The sequence below is a fragment of the Neolamprologus multifasciatus genome, chromosome 7 (genome assembly GCF_963576455.1).
Source record: "Neolamprologus multifasciatus chromosome 7, fNeoMul1.2, whole genome shotgun sequence".
Classification (NCBI taxonomy): Eukaryota; Metazoa; Chordata; class Actinopteri; order Cichliformes; family Cichlidae; genus Neolamprologus; species Neolamprologus multifasciatus.
In genome coordinates this window covers 16,807,121-16,828,107 of record NC_140445.1, presented here as the reverse complement: position 1 = coordinate 16,828,107, position 20,987 = coordinate 16,807,121, and the positions used below count along the sequence as shown (strand labels likewise).

At 41.6% G+C, this 20,987-nt stretch overlaps 1 protein-coding gene across 9 annotated transcripts in view; it reads left to right on the top strand.

Moving 5' to 3' along the window:
* Positions 1–20,987, top strand: part of dab2ipb (DAB2 interacting protein b) — a 209,580-nt gene that overhangs the window by 90,023 nt on the left and 98,570 nt on the right. Inside the window, exons 1-2 of one of the 9 annotated variants that reach the window (XM_085168638.1) lie at positions 3,044–4,184; positions 4,348–8,668. The exons of 7 other annotated variants lie outside the window; for them this stretch is intronic. In XM_085168638.1, coding sequence (XP_085024764.1) covers positions 8,545–8,668 — 124 coding nt within the window. In that variant the 5' untranslated portion in view covers positions 3,044–4,184; positions 4,348–8,544. Of the gene's footprint in view, positions 1–3,043; positions 8,669–20,987 lie in introns of those variants that run through there. One more of the 9 variants, XM_085168639.1, reaches the window with a different exon arrangement.

The window sequence follows — 20,987 nt, the reverse complement described above, 5'->3', positions numbered from 1 at the left end:
CAAAAATACAACTCAATACTTTGTAACATAACCTTTGTTGGCAATAACAGAGGTCAAACGTTTACTATAGGTCTTTACCAGGTTTGCACACACAGTAGCTGGTATTTTGGCCCATTCCTCCATGCAGATCTTCTCAAGAGCAGTGATGTTTTGGGGCTGTCGCCGAGCAACACGGACTTTCAACTCCCGCCACAGATTTTCTATGGGGTTGAGGTCTGGAGACTGGCTAGGCCACTCCAGGACTTTCAAATGCTTCTTACGGAGCCACTCCTTTGTTGCCCGGGTGGTGTGTTTTGGATCATTGTCATGTTGGAAGACCCAGCCTCATTTCATCTTCAAAGTTCTCACTGATGGAAGGAGGTTTTGGCTCAAAATCTCACGATACTTGGCCCCATTCATTCTGTCCTTAACACGGATCAGTCGTCCTGTCCCCTTGGCAGAAAAACAGCCCCATAGCATGATGTTTCCACCCCCATGCTTCACAGTAGGTATGGTGTTCTTGGGATGCAACTCAGTATTCTTCTTCCTCCAAACACGACGAGTTGAGTTTATACCAAAAAGTTCTACTTTGGTTTCATCTGACCACATGACATTCTCCCAATCCTCTGCTGTATCATCCATGTGTTCTCTGGCAAACTTCAGACGGGCCTGGACATGCACTGGCTTCAGCAGCGGAACACGTCTGGCACTGCGGGATTTGATTCCCTGCCGTTGTAGTGTGTTACTGATGGTGACCTTTGTTACTTTGGTCCCAGCTCTCTGCAGGTCATTCACCAGGTCCCCCCGTGTGGTTCTGGGATCTTTGCTCACCGTTCTCATGATCATTTTGACCCCACGGGATGAGATCTTGCGTGGAGCCCCAGATCGAGGGAGATTATCAGTGGTCTTGTATGTCTTCCATTTTCTGATGATTGCTCCCACAGTTGATTTTTTCACACCAAGCTGCTTGCCTATTGTAGATTCACTCTTCCCAGTCTGGTGCAGGTCTACAATTCTTTTCCTGGTGTCCTTCGAAAGCTCTTTGGTCTTGGCCATGGCGGAGTTTGGAGTCTGACTGGTTGAGGCTGTGGACAGGTGTCTTTTATACAGATGATGAGGTCAAACAGGTGCCATTCATACAGGTAACGAGTGGGGGACAGAAAAGCTTCTTACAGAAGACGTTACAGGTCTGTGAGAGCCAGGGATTTTCCTTGTTTGAGGTGACCAAATACTTATTTTCCACCCTGATTTACGAATAAATTCTTTACAAATCCTACCATGTGAATTCATGGATTTTTTTTTCACATTCTGTCTCTCACAGTTGAAGTGTACCTCTGGTGCAAATTACTGACCTCTGTCATCATTTTAAGTGGGGGAACTTGCACAATCGGTGGCTGACTAAATACTTTTTTGCCCCACTGTATCTGTTTGTCTCTGGCCAACGGTGTCACACAGGCTCGCCTGTTCTCTTTCTGTCTCTAGGCTTGTATAATGAGCTCTGCTTGGGACAGGACATTCTCCAGTTTGGCCTTTCACTCTCTGGCCAAGAGGGAGTGGGAGGCATGAATAAGAGGAGGAAGAAAAGAACGCATAGATAGATGTAAGTAGTCTGTCACTATAGCAGCATACAGGGGTAGGTTGAATGTGTTCAAAGAGAAAATTTGGATCGGCTAACTTAACTACCCTCTGCATGGCATGGAACAATAAAGAGTATGAGTAGGTTGAGATGGTTTCACGGTTCCCCGTCTCTCTGCTGCTTCATGATTACAGTCCTGGACATGAAACCTGCATATCATGGTAAACAATAGTTTATTTACTTGTGTTTAACCAAAAGCTGATGCTGTGTTTAAAAGTCTGTCATAAAAGTATGCAGCATTTGAGTTTTTCCTACACCGTGGCACACCATATTTAGTCATCAGTGGTTTTAAGGTCATTGCAACTGTCCTGTATGTGTTTGCATCCGCTACCTTATGGACGTTTAAGGTGGCCAAATAGACTGTTCAGTGTCACCGAGTTGTACATTACCATGTTTTCCAGTAGGGGTCAGTGTTGATACAATTATAATCTACTGTTTAACTGAATTGTAATTAAGTATTGTATACATACTGACTCCATTATAAATACAAACATGTACTTTGCATAATATTTGCATAACATAACTAACTATTTTTTTTTTATAGGAAAACAGAATTATGAAAATATTTTGGCAACATTAAAAAAAAATTCAATGTCCATTTTAAGAGAAGACGTAGTGAGTCAGTAATGCCACAGGCCTGTGTGTATTACTGTGTACATTGTTAGCCTTTATTCAGAAGAGAGATATAGAGGAAGACAAATGATACGCAATGTGCTCCTTGCTATCTGATCGGTGCTTGTTGGCAGTAGCTGGATCCAGGCTGAACACAAAATGAGACCGTGGCTTGTGAGAATGTGGACGTTGCTGATAGCTTTAAAAAGAAGCTAAAGACATGCCTGCTATTATTTAGTTTTGTCCATTTATACTGTTTTCATTGCTGTATCTTACTTGATATTGTAGAGCAGCTTGTGACTTTTGTTCTTGTTGCTCTTGATAAGTGCTGTATACTTCCTTACTTGTAGGACGAGTTTGTTGCTGTTTACACCAAATCCATCGTGACTTTATTACATATAATAAAGTCAAGCTGTCTTTTAGAGGGGAAGCTATGATCTGCTCAAGGAGACTCCAGCAGCAGTAGCAGTAGCCATCAGTTTCGGCCTATCCACTGCTTGTAATCCATACTAATGCATTTCTCAATTTCCAGATGAACAAGACACTCAGTCCTTGAATCTTTACGCTTTCTTAGAGCTATCTAATCCCTGTGACTCTGTCTGAGATGTTTCGCTTTTAATGGCTGGCTGTATTTGAGCAGTAATGGCCACTGTGCTCTCCTTTTCTGTGTTCAACCCTGCGTCCGTGTGGAGACAATAGAGTGAGCTGTGTTGAGAATCAATACGTCTCCCTTTGTCTTTTTGTTTTGTGGGGAAAGTGGAATTAGTTCCATCTTCAGAGCAGCAGTATTTTAGAGAACAACAGGCTCACTTAGGTCTCACTTTCAGAACTCTGAAATGTCATTGCTCTTACCATCTTAACACTGATGGTTTGTGTTGAGTACGCCTTGCTAATTACACCCTCTCAAGTAAAATACTCTTTTGAAGTCAGAGTTAGACAAAAGCAGAAACTTGTAAAGAAACAGAGTGAAACATTAGTCTTTAGTGCTAGTTGGACAAACTTCTACTTTTCTTCTATCTTGGATACAATGTGGTCAGTTCAACAGGTCACACTGACTTCACATTCCCAATGTGGTGTTTTCACTTCTATTTCTCTCAGGTACCATTCAGGCATCTTCTACTTCATTTTTTAAAGGATTTTGCTGTGCATTTGAATAAATTGAATAATCTACCTTTATTTACTGTAATACACCCTCTTACATCAAATCTTGCTGAGCCTATTATTTGTTAGTCAAACACAAGAACACTAATAGCCTTTTTCCAGGAGTACCTACTTGGGTCTGCTTGGCACAGCTTTTAGGGTTTTCCATTAGGTGGTAGTACTTGGTACCAGGTACTTTTTTAGTGCCTACTCGACTGGGGTTCCAAGTGATCTGAGGCGATTCGAAAATGTGACGTCAGCAGACTGCATGCCACTGATTGGCTAGTCAGTAGTATCACTTGTTGAGTCATGAGAGTTTCTCCTTCACAAAAATCCAAGCCGCTAATTTTGAAACCTGACAATTCAGGAAATGGCTACACGAAAAACAACATGGTGGTCACTGAGTCTGACAAAAAGCCTTAGACTGACCAGCACGCATACCAGCGCCTCAATATCCGTTGCTGTGGCGTTCGTGTCTCATAGAAATGATGTCGCAAGACTTTCAGTCGCATGCTGTAACAACCACAATCACATTACGTTGTATGAGTTTGTAAAAGGAAAATGACTGAAAACAAGTCAAGTCGAGTGGAGCAGGCACTAAAAGGCTAAAAGGCTTTGCAGGACTCCACCTGCAGACACCATTTTGACTCTTGCTTAATTCGTTCTCACTGCCCTAAATGGCCTGTACAGTCAGTGCAGTCAGTGCAATACATTTATCATGATAGATTGAGTCATTACTCTGTCTGTACACTGCAGGACGTTTTTTTTATTTAAAAAGCCTTTTCCACTCTGCTGCTCTTTAGAATAATCAATTTATGTGGCTGATTGACTGGAAAATAGTCGCTTAAATAACTCCTAGTGATTCTTGGGTTTAAAGAAAAGGCTGACAAAAAGATTGTAAAGAAACTTGTGCATCTGTGTTATCTCTATAGTGCACATTTGAATGTTCAAGTAAGGTAAATAGAGCAGGCAGTTTTTAGATTTCATGTTACTGTGAGCTAGAATGACCAAAACCAACTAACACCTAGCCCCAAGTAATCGAAAACTTCCAATAAACTGCACTGCAGATTTTAGTTTTTGTAGATTAATTGGAAGAAAATTCATCACAACTTGAAAATATGTTGATTATTATTTATTTATTTTATAAGACCTCAGATGTCCTCTAGACCTATCACGCCCAGTCTTATAAAAAACTAAGTACACCTTTTCAGCTTTTAAAAGATTTAAATGGGTAAGCAACAGCCAGGTGTTACTGATCAAATTTACTTCACCACCTCTATAAGAGCACTGATCTGGTGCAGGAATGCGTCCATACAATGCCACAATCTTACCAGGAGTGACCCAAGAGCTACAGTTAAATTTCATGCCAGTAAAATTAGAAAAACACTGAACCAGTGTGGATTGTTTGGAAAGCCTCCCCTGTCTAAAAATAGCATGGCAGTGCAGCTTCGGTTGGCAAAGTTACATCTAAATGTACCACAAGACGTCAAGAACAATGTTATTTGGACAGATAAAACCAAGGTGGAGATGTTTGGACAAAATGTACGGCACCACATTTCACCTCATAACAGTGGTTAAGCACGGTGGAGGAGAAGTGATGAGTTGGGCACCTCGTGGTCATTGACCTGACCTCTGTATATCATTCTAGAGTCAAATATGAGGCCATCTATCTGACAACTAACAGCTGGCTAAAATTGGGTCATGCTAAAGCACATGCAATCTCAAGCACATATCAGAATGACTTGAAAAGGAAAGAACCAAGGTGTTGCAATGCATCAGTCAAAGTCCAGCTCTCAGTCTGATAGAATACCTGAACGTCATGGCAGGAACTTAAGAGGAGCTATGTGGTCATTAACAAAAAAAAGTAAACCTTGCACATATCCTGATCAGTCATGCTATAAGCTTTGTTGACAATAGATAGTTTGGTAGTCATTTAGTATTAAAAAGTACTTTGCAATTCCAAATTATATTGCTGCTGGGGGAACTCTCCTTTGATTGTTTTTTTAAGCTGTTATTCTCAGATTTATTAGCATTTTGTTCTGGAGGTCTTATTTTGAAAAGCAATTTGAATTCTTGCAATGTTTGCCATATTCATTAGTACCTGCGAAAGCTTATTTGGTCCTTTTATAATGCAAAAGTTTGCAGCCAGCATACACATTAAAATGAAAGCCTGTGGTTTACTTTACTTTTTTCTTGGCCTTTCTTCCTTTTGGCCCTTTGACTGCCCACTGGTGTGTTTGTCATCGAGGCAGAGGGGAGCCACCAGCTGTACACGAACTCTTCCTGACCCTGGACTGGCTGTCTATAAACTCCTGGCTGGTCAAACAAGAACTCATTGTAGGTAGCTATTCCCACAGCGACTATCATGCTGGCAAGATCAATCAACTTTCAATTAAAAAAGAAAGCGGTCCGGTCTTATGCGCCGCTTTTGTGTGTATGAATAACCCTCAACTGCCATGTGAGTTCAGTAACCTTACAGACTAGGTTTTTAAGACTTTGCGTGTTGTGTGGTTATTGCTGCTTTCACCTTTAAAAGACAGAAAATATGTACACTCTTCAGGGTTTTTTTGTTTTTCATGAGCTCAGCGGCAGCAATGCAAAACCTGGAGGCAATGCATTTCTCCTGCTTTGCAGCAGGAGGCTCTGGCTTGATACTGAGTGATGTATGCTTGCTAAATACGCTCTGTGGGACCTCGGGAATGCCTACTCTATGTTATAAGACATGCAGGCGCAAACACACACTGCTATATTGTGTCGATGGGAGTTTATGGACTGGGGTAATGACAAAAACTCTTCACAGCATGCAGCGTTATGGTCCCCACTGCTCTCACTAGCAACAAGCAGCATCACAGTGAACAATTGAGCAGCCACTGAAGGAAGGAAATGTATTGCAGAGCGCGGGTATGAGAGAAAAAGAGAGGAAGACTTTGATTAGGTACAATCAACACAGAAATCCGTTCATCTTGGAAACCATGGCAGACTTTGATTACAAGAACGTATAAAATTGACCTTTTTTGAGCTGTTTATGATTCTGTGTTTCTGATTAGATATCTTGATTTTTGTAAGTGCCTTTTTTGGTAATAAGTTTAACTTAACTTGTGACTTTTTAGTCAGTTTCCTGCTGGATCTAATAGCTGTTTTACATGAGTGGAGCTGAATTTTATTTTTTATTTTTTATTTTTTTGGGGGGGGGGGGGGTTCTGCCTTCAATTTGTAATTACATGGCTACAGTGAAAAAGTTTGGGAATTCAGCCACTATTCCTCTTGAAAGTCAGGATATCGACAGTTAAAATGACAGCGTAACTGTATAAACAAGCAAATAAACAATGAAATCTGTTTATGTTTTGTGTGTCTGAAAAAAAATATTAGTCAATATATTGGAATATTGGATTTTAAAATTCACACATATCAGTTTCTGTATTGTTCTTAAAAATCCTATATCAGCTGAGCTTTATCCATGAGCGTTCCCGCTACTTCAGCTTGCTCTGACGACTTGAAAATCAATGCAGTTTAAACTATCTACACCATGGCCATGTCCCAGGGAGTTTTTCTTTTTTGGTCACACCAGTGCACTCTTTGCTCATCACCCAACCTGTTTGCTCCCATTGACTCACCCAAATAAAATTCAGTTTGCTGGGTGGCTGTTTTGACAAAGTGGATGAGATGGAAGTCCAACTGGCCAAAACATGACTGGAATAGGAGTCCTGGAAACTGTGCTGTGCTTCACAACGTGACAGCCTTAAAGGGGCTAGAGGAGAAATCAGTGGACTTTGTTGGGACTCACTGTAGTCCTTTTTAGACATATTTTAACAAGCAGTTAGATCTGCTTAGAAACCGTACCCAACATCAGAAAATGAGTATTAGAAATTTCATGTGAAGTGACAGGTGAAACCTGTTTTATTTAAACACATTACATCATCTACGTTTTTGGAGTCACGCCAAGATCTCAAGAGCTCTGTAAGGTATTTAACAAAAATACCTATTTTAAAGGGGTGTCTCAGCAACCAACAGTTATTTGAAGTAAATCAGCTTTCAGTACTGGCTTCTCCAGAAAATCCAGCTCAGGAGCAAGTTTTTTTTGGTATGAATTAGCCTTATGTGAAGTCAGGAAGAAGCTAAAAGCACTTCCATAACTAAGCCCTAATGTGCACACATGTCTGCATTTGTTCCATTGTATTTAGATGTGGACTATGGGCCGTCTTCTTCATAGCATGCAGTGATTGGCTGCTTTATCACTCTTTATAGCTTATTTACATTTGCTTCTGATAGGCTGTCACTCCCAGGCATGCTTTTTTTTTTTGCCTAAGGAGGCAAATTAGTGGCTGAAGTGTAAAACCTGGAACATGACTTAAAAAACTGGATCCGGAGCCACTGAATGTCAAAGGTTGTGACGTTTTATTAGCAAGTGTTGCTTCCTGCTCCAGAGTTTGCCTTGTCTGGGTGTCTACAGCAGCTTTAGTTTGATTGTGGGAGGGAACTGAAACCTGCTGTGATCTGATAGCTGGCTTGTTAACTCCACTCCGCTGAAGGCTTTGCCTGTTTTCTAGGCATCCCAAACTTTTTCCCCCTGTTGTTCAGCCACATAGCATGTTGTGTTTCTCTACACTCACAGGATTTGAGTTTCAGGGGGTGAGAACAGTTGTTTTGACTGTGTAAAGCTGTGTGACAAATTCTCCTTCGCTCCTGTTTGAATGTGAGGAACTGGCTTTGTGACTGTCTCTAAAATTCCTTCAGTGCACTCTTGCACTGGGAGCAGGAACAGCTTTCCTGTCATTCAGGATACACGCTCACACTATTCCGGACATCATGCCTTTGGGATCTCTGTGTGGGAAACTTTGAGGAGGGGGAGTGCTCAGAGGTTCAGAGCAGTAACCTGAGCTTGTGGGACAAGACACAAGAATTGGAGCTGAAGTAAATGTTCGATGGATTATTGTTCTCTTTCTTCAGAGGGAAATGGTTTCACAGTGGTGGGGATTTTGTCCTGACACTACCCATGAGGACTTGAGTAGATGTGAATGTCTCCAAGAGGACTCCTGAGTGAAATTTTGCCATAAATTTGAGTTGTGATCCATGAAAACCTCTCCTCACATTTTTCTGCGCCGGTAGCACCTCAGGAGGACTTGGATTTTAGTGCTGTTCATATTTTTTGTGTCGGATTCGGAGTAGGAAATCACACCATGGCTGGAGTTACAAGGAAGGGATCTGGGAGACCCTCATACTACTACAGATTCCTGGGCAAATCCCGACTGCAGCGTCAGCGGAGCCGGTCACGCAGCCGCACCAGGCCGTCTGCCAGCAGGGGTAATAAATACTACAACTGCTAAAAAAGAAAAGCTCACCATGCAGCAGTTTCAACCTCATGTACACAATGTTAGTTTAGATAAAAACTCACTGGCAGGGCATTAATACTCATATAATCCGTGGCATTTCCTCTTTTCTAAATTTTGACATCTCTTCTGCATCGCTCATAGGAGAACTTCTCTTCTGGTAGCATTATTTTTAGTCCTGGCAACAACAAGCTGTGTGCTGCCGCTCGTGTTTGTGTGTTCCTAAGAAGAAGTTTGAGTTTGTCAGTTGACAGTTTGGCGGAACTATTCGCAAAGTGATGCTGCTCTCACATTTCACCATCAAAGCTTGGAAGCTTGCAGTTCATCGCGAACCTGATGAATTCCACCCTGTTTGGGCACTCTGCCCGCATGTGTGTTTTTTCTTATTAGCAGCCAAGAAAAAGCCTGTTAGTTTTTCTGCACTGCATAACTACTTTGTCTTTATTTATTTTTTTGCCACTCTGTGCCCTCCAGCAGTGTGTTTGTTCACTTTGCTGCTTCTCTGGATCACTGTACATAGTGCTTGCAGTGTTTGAACTGCAAGGTTCTAGTGAGAAGGCTTTGCTAACATTACTTGAATGAAGAGGAAAGAATTATCTCTGAAATCTTCAACCTATTGATTTTTTTTCCTTCTAAGTGAGCTGCAGTAAGGCGCCAACCAGGATATGAAGAAGAAAACTATGATTACTATGCGATTTACTCTGCAGTGGATGTGATGCAGAAGTTTCTAAAGTGAGGATAGTTCAGGAAAACATGTGGCTCTCACTCACTGAGACTTAATGCTGATTGTGCTCCATCTCTTCTATAGTAAGAAACGGACAAAGCTGGACCTGAGCGTGAGAGCGAGACGAATGCAGTGTGTAGGTGCCTGCTTTGTATGTCTTCGCTCCAGCTGATGAAAGAGATGCTTTGAAGTCTCCACTCTGTGTCATTCACTCCTCCAAAGAGATCGCGCACACGCATGCACGCACACGTGCATCGAGTTTAAGTACAAAGGCACACGAAAACACGCTTTGCCTTGATCTCTGTGGTTAAGTCCAAGCTCCTTGCACAAAAAACTTTTACACACAGGCTGCAGATTGTTACGGTGACATACAGACGGGTAAGGACGGGTTGTGGTGGTGATGTTTTGGCAAAAAGTCAGCAGTACTGAAGTTACATTCCCACTTCTGTTTCATTTGGAGAAAAAAAAGAGCTTTCCTTAGCTTGTAGGGTTAAATAAGATGCATATGCAGTAAGAAGAACAACGTATGCTCACCGGCCACTTCGTTGGCTGCACCTGTTCAGTTGCTTGCAAATGCAAATAGCTCATAAACCAATCGTAGGGAAACAACAAGTGCATTTACGTGTGCAGACATGATCAAGGGGGATTGCTGAAGTTTAAACCAAGCAGTTTTCGGCATTTTCAAATTATGTTACAGTTTGCATGGAATCACCACAGTTGGACAATAGAGGTTAGGCGCAATTTTCTTTTTCCGTCCCACTGTCGCCAAGTGCTTGCTGATCGGGAGTCGTCTGATTGTTGGGGTTTTCTCTGAATTATTGCAGGATGACTGTTGTTGTGATTTGGTGCTGTAGGAATTGAATTGAATCTTCTGATGGCTGCTTCCAGTAGGAAAACACACAATGTCACAAAGCTTAAATCATCTCAAACTGGTTTCTTGAGATTTACAGTGAGTTCACTGCACTCAAATGGCCTCCATAGTCACCAGACCTCAATCCAGCAGTGCACTTTTAGGATGTGGTCCAACAGGATGTGCATCACGAATGTGCAGCTGACAAATTTGCATCAACTGTGTGATGCTATCATGTGAATGTTTCCAGCTCTTTGTTGGATTTATGCCACAAAGAATTCAGGATGTTCTGAAGGCAAAAAGTAGTCCAAAGCCAGTACTAGGAAGTGTACCTAATGAAGTGGTCACTGCATGTACGTATGTAGCTTGTGAGATGAAGTAAAAATAAAATAGCTAATTAAATCTGATGACATGTAAAATCAGCTACATGTTTACATGCAGGTGCAATATTTCAGTATTTTTGCTGCACTGTGTTAGCAGACTGCTTCAGAAGCTACTTGTTGTCCACCTTGTGTTAAACCAAAAAGGAAATACTTTCATTCCTCAAATGAAAAGTGGTGTATTATATTCTATTGAGCAAGAATATAATACACCGCGTACTTCTGCAATGAATTCAGCCCATTGTTTAGTCCACTTCGACTCTTTGGAAGAAGAGTATGAAGCTGCTTTCACACACTGCAGAGTAGTGATGGGTCGTTCGCGAACGAAATGGCTCTTAGAGCCGACTCTTTGAAGTGAACGACGCGAGCCGGCTCCTTATTGGGAGCCGTGAGGTTTTTTTTTTTCTTTCTCTCACTCTCTCTCTCGCCCTTTTTTCCGCTAAACTCCGCACGCCCGGCCTGTACTTTGCGCTGGGCAGAGGGGGGAGGGGCGTTAGTTACACTTGCAGTAGCACAGGAACAGAGCCAGAGAGAAAGTGAGCGAGGGACAACAACGTCACATTAGAAAGGTATAGTAATCATCCACTATTTTCAGTTGCAGATGATAAAGGATTCAGAAATCATGCAGGCCCATATGACCGAGAATGTGCATCTTCTTTTTGTTTTAATATTTTAATTTATATTTAATTGTGTTGTGGTTTGCAGTGTTTTGTGTTGTTTCACGTTAAATTTGTTTAAAAGGAAAAAGCTTAAAATTTAAATAGTTAAACATTTAAAATGTAAATAGTTGTTTTTTGTATTATATGATTTATTTATTACATTTTATGTGGAGTGAATAAATAAAGTATATTTACAGTGGCCCTTAGAGACAAAGCATGTACAAACTCCAAAACACGTACAAATTCCTGAGCATGTACAAACTCCAAAACGCGTAAAAACTCAGACGCACTTACAAACCCCGAAGCATGTACAAACTCCAAAACACGTAAAAACTCAGAAGCACGTAAAAACTCAGAATCAAGTACAAAAGACAACAGAAGTGCTCCAGGATGTTAGGGTGCAGTGTTGAGCTTTTGTTACCTAGTGGCTACACAAGCCAGCAAGTACCAACGACCGGATTTGGTGTGTGGTAATAACAGGTAAATGAACTTTTTTTTTAAATTATTTGAATAAATATGAGTGCTTGTCTATAAATACACAAACAATACACACATGCTTTCAATTGTGTAATTTAAGTGATCTAGTAGCTCTGTTTTGGAAGTTCAGTTAATGCTAGAAATGTGTTTTGGAGTTTGTACGTACTTTTTGGAGTTTGTATATGCTTTAGAGTTTGTACGTGCTTTGTCTCTAGGGGCCATATATAAACATATATAAATAAAACCACTTTTTTACATTAGTAATTCCTTTTCTGCATAAATTTATATTATTGTTAATGATTAAATAATTAAAGCAACAAAACAACCTGAAGAGCCGGTTCGGAGCCGAAAGAGCCGGCTCTTTTTAGTGAGCCGAGCCGAAAGAGCCGGATCTTTAAAAAGAGCCGGAAATCCCATCACTACTGCAGAGCACTGTAGCCCTGAACTTTTCTATACGTCACCTGACGCATATTAACCGGCCTTTAAACCGCCACCCTTCTAGTACCAAGTCTTTGTGATGTCAGATTGTGCAGGTGTGCAAATAGTGCAACTAGACATCTGAGCCTTCACTGCTTGTGAGTGAGGATCTTGTGTATTTGCAGTGGTGCAAACAGAATTAAAGCCAAGCTATATCTCACCTAATTCTCCAGAGAGGCTCGAGCCTTCACTAATAGAATAACATCGTTTTTCTTTTTTAGCACAAATATAACACTTTTATTTTCATGCAGCCAAAAACGGGAGCCTGAATCAGTGCTATTGTTGCTCCAGATGGTTCAAAAGTTTAAATGAGCAAGTCTTGGCTTTGGCAGTCTTGCAGCTATTTCACAGCATTAGTGTGGTTAAAAACAAAGTAACTCTTTGTTATGCACATGTATGTTACGGCAGAGAAATCAAATCTATCTTGGTGAAATCAGGTTAATTTGTTTTTATTTCTTACAGTTATGGAAGGTTTACTGCAGAAAGTGGACGGTTGCCTTCTTACTTGGGTGGCTGCACTTATTTTTGGTCCTTTTTGCACTGTCTTTGCAACTTGTAAGTATCTTAGCTTTGTGGGTCACGTCTAGATTAGCCGTACATTCTCTCGTCTCATCCAGAATTACCATAGAACAAATAGTACTACAACCACATCGTAGATTTTCTTTAATTTGCTGTAATGAAATCTGTGGGGAGAGAAGAAAAAAATAAGAGGTCTCTCTGGTAAACACTTTAGTGTGCCTGAAGCAAGCGCATGTGAAGCGCAGCAGCAAAGCATGGAACAAAAAAAAAAAAAGTTTTGTTCACACCATATCTTGAGGAAGGTGCTGTAGCCTCTCCTGTCTATTGTACAGTCAGTGGCACCGATCAGATGGCAGCCGCATGAGCTCATGTGTTATTGTTTTCTGAGCGTGCGCTTGTCTGTGCATTGTTATCTGTGAATGGAAAATTTCAGGAAGGTTCACCCTCAGGATCACTCTGGATCTGTTTCCTCTGCTCTGCCAGGGCTGGCGACATTTACATACAAAATTACCGCTCGTCTGAAAAAGGGAGAGCGGCGCGGCCTGTTCTGACTTGCGCGTTTTGGAGCCCCCCCCACCCCCCAGCCCCTTCCCTCCGCAATCATGAAACTTGCATCTGAATTGTCCCCTGATTGGAGTACTGACTGTTTTTCACAACAGAATCCTTCATTTATCGCCTCTGTGTCAGACAAAGAGTCTTTGCATTACACAACAGCTTTAAAAAAAAGTTAAAAGTAACTCTACTAAACTTTTTCAGCCTCCTCAGAGAGATGTTTTTGTTCGGTGGAACAAAATTGGGTCTTTGAAAATGATATCCTCCCATATTGGCACATTTCTAACAGCAAAGTTGAGCTGTCATTAGTCACCAGCAGATCTTTCATGTACAAATCTGACAACAGATATCAGACTTACCTAAAGAGTGTTTTTGGAAAGTTTGGATCTTTCTCTCTCCCCAAATCTGCCAGTTACTCTGAGATAGAAATGGCTCTTTGTCCATTGATCTCAGTCTGCTCTTGCATATTCTTTTCTCCCTGTCTTTAAAGTTGGCAAAACATCACCTGAACACCACAGGAAGTGATTCTTTTCTCCCAGTCCTTCTAGATTACCTTGATTTTCCTTTCATCTGAGAAATCTTAGCGTTTTAAATAAGTTAGGGAAGTTGAAACTACTCTAACCTTCATCCTGCTCCACCGAGTGTAAAAGAGATTTGTATTTTTGCCTTGTATGTCAGCCAAATTGGGTTGTGGATTGAAGTGCAGTTATCATCTTGGTTTTTTTGGGTTTATTTTGTGATGGATGTGACAAGTAAGAGGTGGATCTGAATGAGAAAACGATGACACTGTATGCTCAAAGGTCAGTTACAGTGTAACCAAGGTAACAGTATTGTAAATCTGCTCTATCAAATGAAACAAAATCATGTTATATTACATAGACATTTAACTCAGGAGCTTATATACTCAGGAAAATGCTTGAAGGTACAGTCAGTACCTTTTGAGGGCATTTAATGGAAAAAAGGATATTGTACTCATAAATAGACACAGTTACACACTGTCCTGTGCGTCTATTAATAGATGTGCGTGCATTAATAGATTTGGAGGGAGTTTGCGGTTTGTGGGAGCCGCCATGTTAACCCACCATATTTGAATACTGAATTCTCACCCAGTATTGACAGCTGAGGTAAACTGTGGACTGACAGCCTTCTGTAAATGGGGGAAAAATTGCGGGGCAGATCTGGATCTGGTGTAAACACTAGCAGAAAGATGCCGGCTACAGCCGTTATGAGCTACGGTCTAAATGTAATGTTTTTGCCACCATATCTATATTTATGGACTCAATTTATCAGAGATAAGAAAATAGAACTCTACAGAAAGAAATCCGTAATCTACTGATATCTAGTGGTGAACATTTTCTACACTGCAACCCTAATAAGGCCATAAATCAAATAGGGAGTGTTGTCATTTTCTGACAGACCTTTTTTATAATCTTTCATATGTTTTGCAACCATGAGGAGTCGCCCCCTGTTGGCCATTAGTAACGATCATTCACTATTCAGACCTGGATACTAAGGCCGTATTTCATATATGGTCTATTTCCTGCCCCAGACCCTACTGGAAATAGCAAATGTATTCTGTTTCAGCTTCTTGTAAAACATTAGATGAGGTGATCTAAAAGCCAGTCTTTAAATTGGGAAGTAAAGTTGAGGGTTAAGGGTGTCTCCACTGCCTTTCAGGCAGCATTACAATAATGGCAAGACTTTGTGGAGATACACACGTGAGCTAATAAGTGAGTGTTAGCCATTCCCTCCTGCATTTAATCTTACGCTTCACTGCACTAATCAGATAATGGCTTTATAATAAAATTAAACAGTTTAATATGACCTGTGACCACTCAGTGGACTGTATGCATGCACAACAGCAAGTTTTGCAGTTCCTTAAAGTAAGGCAGAACTGCAGAAGAGAACAAACAAAGGAGGGGAAAATTAAAAAAGAAATGCTACTGAAAAAGTTTAGTTGGACTTGTGAAGGGGAAAATTGACTTAGCTAGATAGTCCACGCAGAGGGTTTTATTATGTATAATCTGAATGTAAGAAGAGAGAGCACTGTAAAGTCCAGTAAAACATGCGCATAGCATGAGCTAAAAGACTGCAGGTACACAGACAGGTTAGTGACTGGTCCATTGAGAGTCCTAACCATATTCAGTAGTGGTGCAACGGATCACGGTTGATCCGTAATCCGAACCGATCCCACTCAACGGTTCGGCACGCACGTGATCCGAAGATTCAAAAAAGAAGAAAAAAAAAAGTATGTGTATGGTGTGCGTCGTCAGTCTGTCAATCGATAGTTATGGCCGGTGTCGTGCCAAACTAGGTATCCCCGACAGAATTTGTTTCCCCTGCATCGGGAGCACACGCTGGACTGTCCAAATCACGGACAAATAGTATCCCACATTGTTGATTTTTAGTTTACAAACACTTCTTATAATGACTAACTACTCCTGACATTTTTGAGATGTTAGCTCTTTATACAACGAAGTTATAGTGGGATACAAATAATATCAGGCTGATCCTGCCACAATTTGTTCCCCCTGTGTAAATCACGGACAAACAGTATCCCACATTGCTGATTTTTTTGTTCACAAACACTTCTTATTATGACGCATTACTCCTGAAACTTTGGAGGATTTAGCTCTTTGTATAGTAAAGTTACAGGAGAATAAAAATAGTTATCAGCCAAAATGTTAATGGTTTGTTAAAATAATCCCATCTGATACCCCGTGAGCAATAAATATATAATTTTCTGTTGTAACCCTCAAACTGAATGGTAATGTAATGATACTAATTTTTCACTTTTTCACAAAATGAAAACATCAGTACTTGCTGCGTGCTCCCAGCACAGGGGAAACAAATTCTGTCGGGGATACCTACTTTGGCACGACACCACGCTATGATATCCCGTTGCGCGTCCACTTTAGTGGCAAGATTGTTCCAAGCATGTATGAGCGGGAAAAAATTTAAGTTGAGGCTGAACTGTCCCAGGCATCTTCTGTTGCCCTAACTACTACAAATGGGTGGACCTCCAGGGCAACGGAAAGCTACGTGACCGTGACAGCTCATTATATCACAGCGGAGTGCGATATAATGAGCGGTATGTATTATTTTAGGGTCTACCTTACAATATAAAGCGCCTTGAGGCGACTGTTTTTGTGATTTGGCGCTTTATAAATAAAATTGAATTGAATTGAGTGGTAGCTACAAAGCCCTACACTGCCCTATATTGAAACATAATTTTTTTAAAATAATTGCGTCTTTTTTTGCTCATCCTAAAATTGATCCGATCCATGACTTAAAACTGTGATCCGATCCGAACCGTGACATTTTTTATCCGTTGCACCACTAATATTCATTGCAGTCACACAAGTAACAACTGCATCAAATAGCACAACAGCACAGAAAGCGCTGCTGCCGACAGTCTGCAAGAAAGTGTTTGAATTGCTCAATAACAACTCAATAATGCATTACCACTGACAGCTATTGCTCGTAATCATATTCTCAATGGGTCATTACCGAGAAACACTTTTGATCCATGCTACTGCGTCACGTTTAATTTTTGTCAGGTTGTTTATGCTGTGTGCGAGTGCTTGTGTTTGTTCGCGCTGATATCTACTGATGGGAAGTGAGGACCGAGTTCGGGCTGATAGATGGGGAAATGCGTTGACAACAATTCAGACAGCCGTGGTGACTCAGTTTCTCACTCCCACGTCACATTCCCACTGAAACCCAGGAAGTCAAATAAGTCCGCATTCTGGCTTTCTGTCCCTGAGTGTTCAGCTGCTTTAAATTTTAACATGACAGAGAGAGAGAGAGAGAGAGAGAGAGGGGGAAAAAAGAGGGCCTTAGAGCTAAGTGGTGCCAGGTTCAGCCTTAACTTCAATGCCAAAGGAATCACTTTGCTGTTTTCTCTAAAACAGATTAGCCCTTTGATCTGTCTCTGCAGCTTGCTCCCGAGCCTCCTCTCTGTGATTAAAGTCATGTTTTAGTAAAGACTTCACTAATCAACACAGGCAACACGATTCTTTCGGTATTTTTGACTTCATTCTCCGCAGATGCGTACAATCAGGTCGAGAGGCTGGAGAATATGTGGGATCAAGTTTGCGTAGAGAAAAAAAGTATTTCCCACTGACTTTGCCAGTTCTGTATTAAAAGGGTGATGAGTGATAATGTTATCGCTTTGCCTCGACAATCATATAATAGAAAGCAGAGACGTGAAACGGAGAGACAGCTAATAGAGCAGGGCGGCAGTAAAGTGAAGCCATCAGAACCTCTTTGCATCATCGCAGTGTTTAACCCAGGATTACTCTCAGATCTTTTCTGAAGTCTGTGTCCTTGTTCACCCCCCAACCCACCCACTGAGGTGAGTCATGGAGATGGGCCAGACGATGCAGTGCTTCTGAGCACCCAAAAAAAGTCCACTAACAGCCTGACAGGTGCAAGATGCATTTTAGCCATCGTCATCCTTAAATTAACAGAATTCAGTTTTATTTACAGTATATAGCGCCAAATGACACCAGCAGCTGCCTCAAGGTGCTTTACATTACAAGGTAAAGACCTTGTAATCGTACAACATAGAAACTGTAAATTAAACAACCTCCTATGAGAAGCACTTGAAGACAGTGGGAACAAAAAAGCAGAAGCAGGTTCAGGGAGGGGCAGCCGTCTGCAGTGATCGGCTGGTAGAGGTGGTGCCATTAGCACATTTAAACAACAGAAGCTGACCCAAAGGGCTTCAGAGACAGGCATGTTTATATTCCAGGTCTCCAAAAAACATTCAAAATACATGAAAAGCTGAAATGTGTGTTTTGTTGCATTAACTAATTATTGGGGAAAGTAAAAATCACTGATATTTAGTGGTCAAAAATGTGCAAATTAATGATGATTCTTCTCATAAACCATGACATACTGCTCTCTCCTACAGCCGCCATTATAGGTTAAAAACACCAGTGTCGGTTTTGGTATCGGCAACACTGGCCCTGTATTTATTGGGTATTTGATAGATAACAAAATCTGCAGTATCCCACAGCACTACCGACTGGAGGTTTGGGGGACAGTGGTGAGACAAAAGGCTCACTGTGGAAGATAGCCAAGTAATGATTAAATGCAGAGTGATGTTTAAACACAAAGTTAAAAAACAGACAAAAAGAATAATCAAAATACAAAGACACTGAAAGCACTGTAGCGCATATTATGTTTTGTATTGTTGGGACTTGTCTGTAATAATGCGATCGACGACACACAAAGATTGAGAACAAATATTGTGAAGGCCAGAAGGCTGGAGTTTGAGTTCACCGTGTGCAGTTTGTATTCCTCAGAGGAAAATATTTTAAAGGCTTGCACAGAGGGCTGCGTAAGCACCCTAGTTAATATGGCGCACCATCGCTTGACTCTGAAAGAGCTCCAAGGCATCTTGACTTTGACCCCTCAAGTCTCCAAGAATCTTAAGGGGGGAAACTTGTCTTCCACAAGCCTGATAACTCCCATAGAAGTTCAGTTCGCCTGAAGTCTGGTGACTGTTAAAGTTAGCGAATATAATTGATATAGTCTTCAAACCCTTCAAACCATTCGGTGATAGTGGAAGATGCAATTCCCATCAGGATACACGTGTTTTCTCACACTCAGAGCAACTCTGTATTGATTTGCAGTGACCCTTCCCTTCAAGCTGACTCAAATCATGTCAGGAAAAGAGCTCCACAGCCACCAGATTCCCCTCACTACAGGGACTCAAAGGTTTGGGTTTTCCCTGTAATTTGTCGGGTCAGCATGGGACACTCGCTCCATATCTGTGTGAGTGCTAGTGCACTAGTGGATGTTATTGAAGTTAGTAGGATATCAGCCAGCACTTACAGGAATGCTGCAGCTGAGTCGCCCTCTGCACAAACTTCCTCCTTCTTCACCCCACTTCTCCTCCTCCTCCATCCCTCTCCTGTGCTTTTCCATAACAAGCTGCACACAAAGGCAAGAATGCGCCAAGCTAAACACAAACCAAAGCTGCTTTCTTTCTTCATATCGCTTGCATGTTGTTGGATGCGGATCTATTTTCCTTGTAGATAAGAAGTAGTCAGCTGTTCTGCCGCTGGATGCTTTGTGCATCAGTACTTGTGATTTATCCATCAGCTGGTTGCACAAAGCTGACAGAAAGCTGAGGCTTTACATTCCTCATTGAGGTGTTAGTATTACATTCAAGGATGATTTCATGTTTCTTTGATGTGTGCGTTTGCGTGTTGACTTAGGGATGGACCTTGGTGCCCAATCACAGCTGAGTGACCATCGTTTGTGTCTGCACCAGTGACTTTTGCAGGCTGAAATAATTCTCTTTTATTCCCTGGTGTCGAGAGCCTCTCCAAGGAGACTGAGCAGCACCTCTTTATCGCCCCATCATCCCCGCACTGAGTAAATACAAATTCCACAGGTCAAAAGTCCAGCGCTGTCCCCACAGCTCAGCGTCAACACATCATGGTTTCTGTGTACGTGTGAGGAAACAGATGCAAACAGATCTCGCTCACCAAAACATGTTTTAGAATAGCCATTAAGTTTGATGGCTCAAAGCTGTGGTCGCGCTACAGCGTGTGCCTGGGTGGGCCTTTCCCGTGACTTCTGTTACATAGACTGAGCATGAAGTGAGATATTCCACTAAAGAGACCTGAGATCTGAGAAAAAATTAAAAGTTAGTTTAAAGTCTGAAAATTGAGTTTCTTTTAGTTGAGGGGAAAACAGAAAAATGATGTATTTGTGAAGCAACCGTGATGAGAGCCGGGGTGGACTGAGACAAGATAGTCATCCAGGTAGAGAGAACAGAGCAAACACAGTCTGACAGCCTGTGATTTTATTTATTTATTTTTTCTGCAAGTTTTCATTGGTCTGAAGTGAAAGAGACAGAGTGTGTTTGTGTGCGTGTATGTGTGTGTGTGTGTGTGTGTGTGATCTCTCTTCTGCTTTTTTCCCCCTCCTGTCATAACACAAGAACTCTGCAATCTCTGCGGGGGCTATTTTCCAGCCCTGAGGGTATAGACTTCTTGAAACACTGATAACAGGATCCTGTAGTTAAACCTTCAGGGCATTAGCACAGTGAGCACAGTTTTGCTCTTGTTGTTGTATCTAAACCTTGGTAAATGGCCTGCATTTGTATAGCGCTTGACTTAGTCCCTAAGGACCCCAAAGCACTTTACACTACATTCAGTCATTCACCCATTCACACACACATTCACACACTGGTGATGGCAAGCTACATTGTAACCACAGCTGCCCTGGGGCGCACTGACAGAGGCGAGGCTGCCGGACACTGGCGCCACCAGGCCCTCTGACCACCACCAGCAGGCAACGGGTGAAGTACTTGCCCAAGGACACAACGACCGAGACTGTCCGAGCCGGGACTCAATTAGTGATCGGTTTCAAGTCGTTCCATAGCTCTGTCAAACTTCAGGAAAACTTTCAGCTGGTTTTACTGTTGTCGCTTTTATAACACCATATTTGGTCACACAGTGAAGCTGTTTAAATAAAATCATGTTTTAATTTTACCACTAGTATTTAAGGGGAACAGTTCTAGGTGCCATGCAAGGTTGGTGCTAAAAAGGAGTCCATCTACATTATAATAACCTTTAAATACCTGTAAGTAAAGGATATATTTAAAAGATGGTACTAAACGCAGTTTTGGTCTC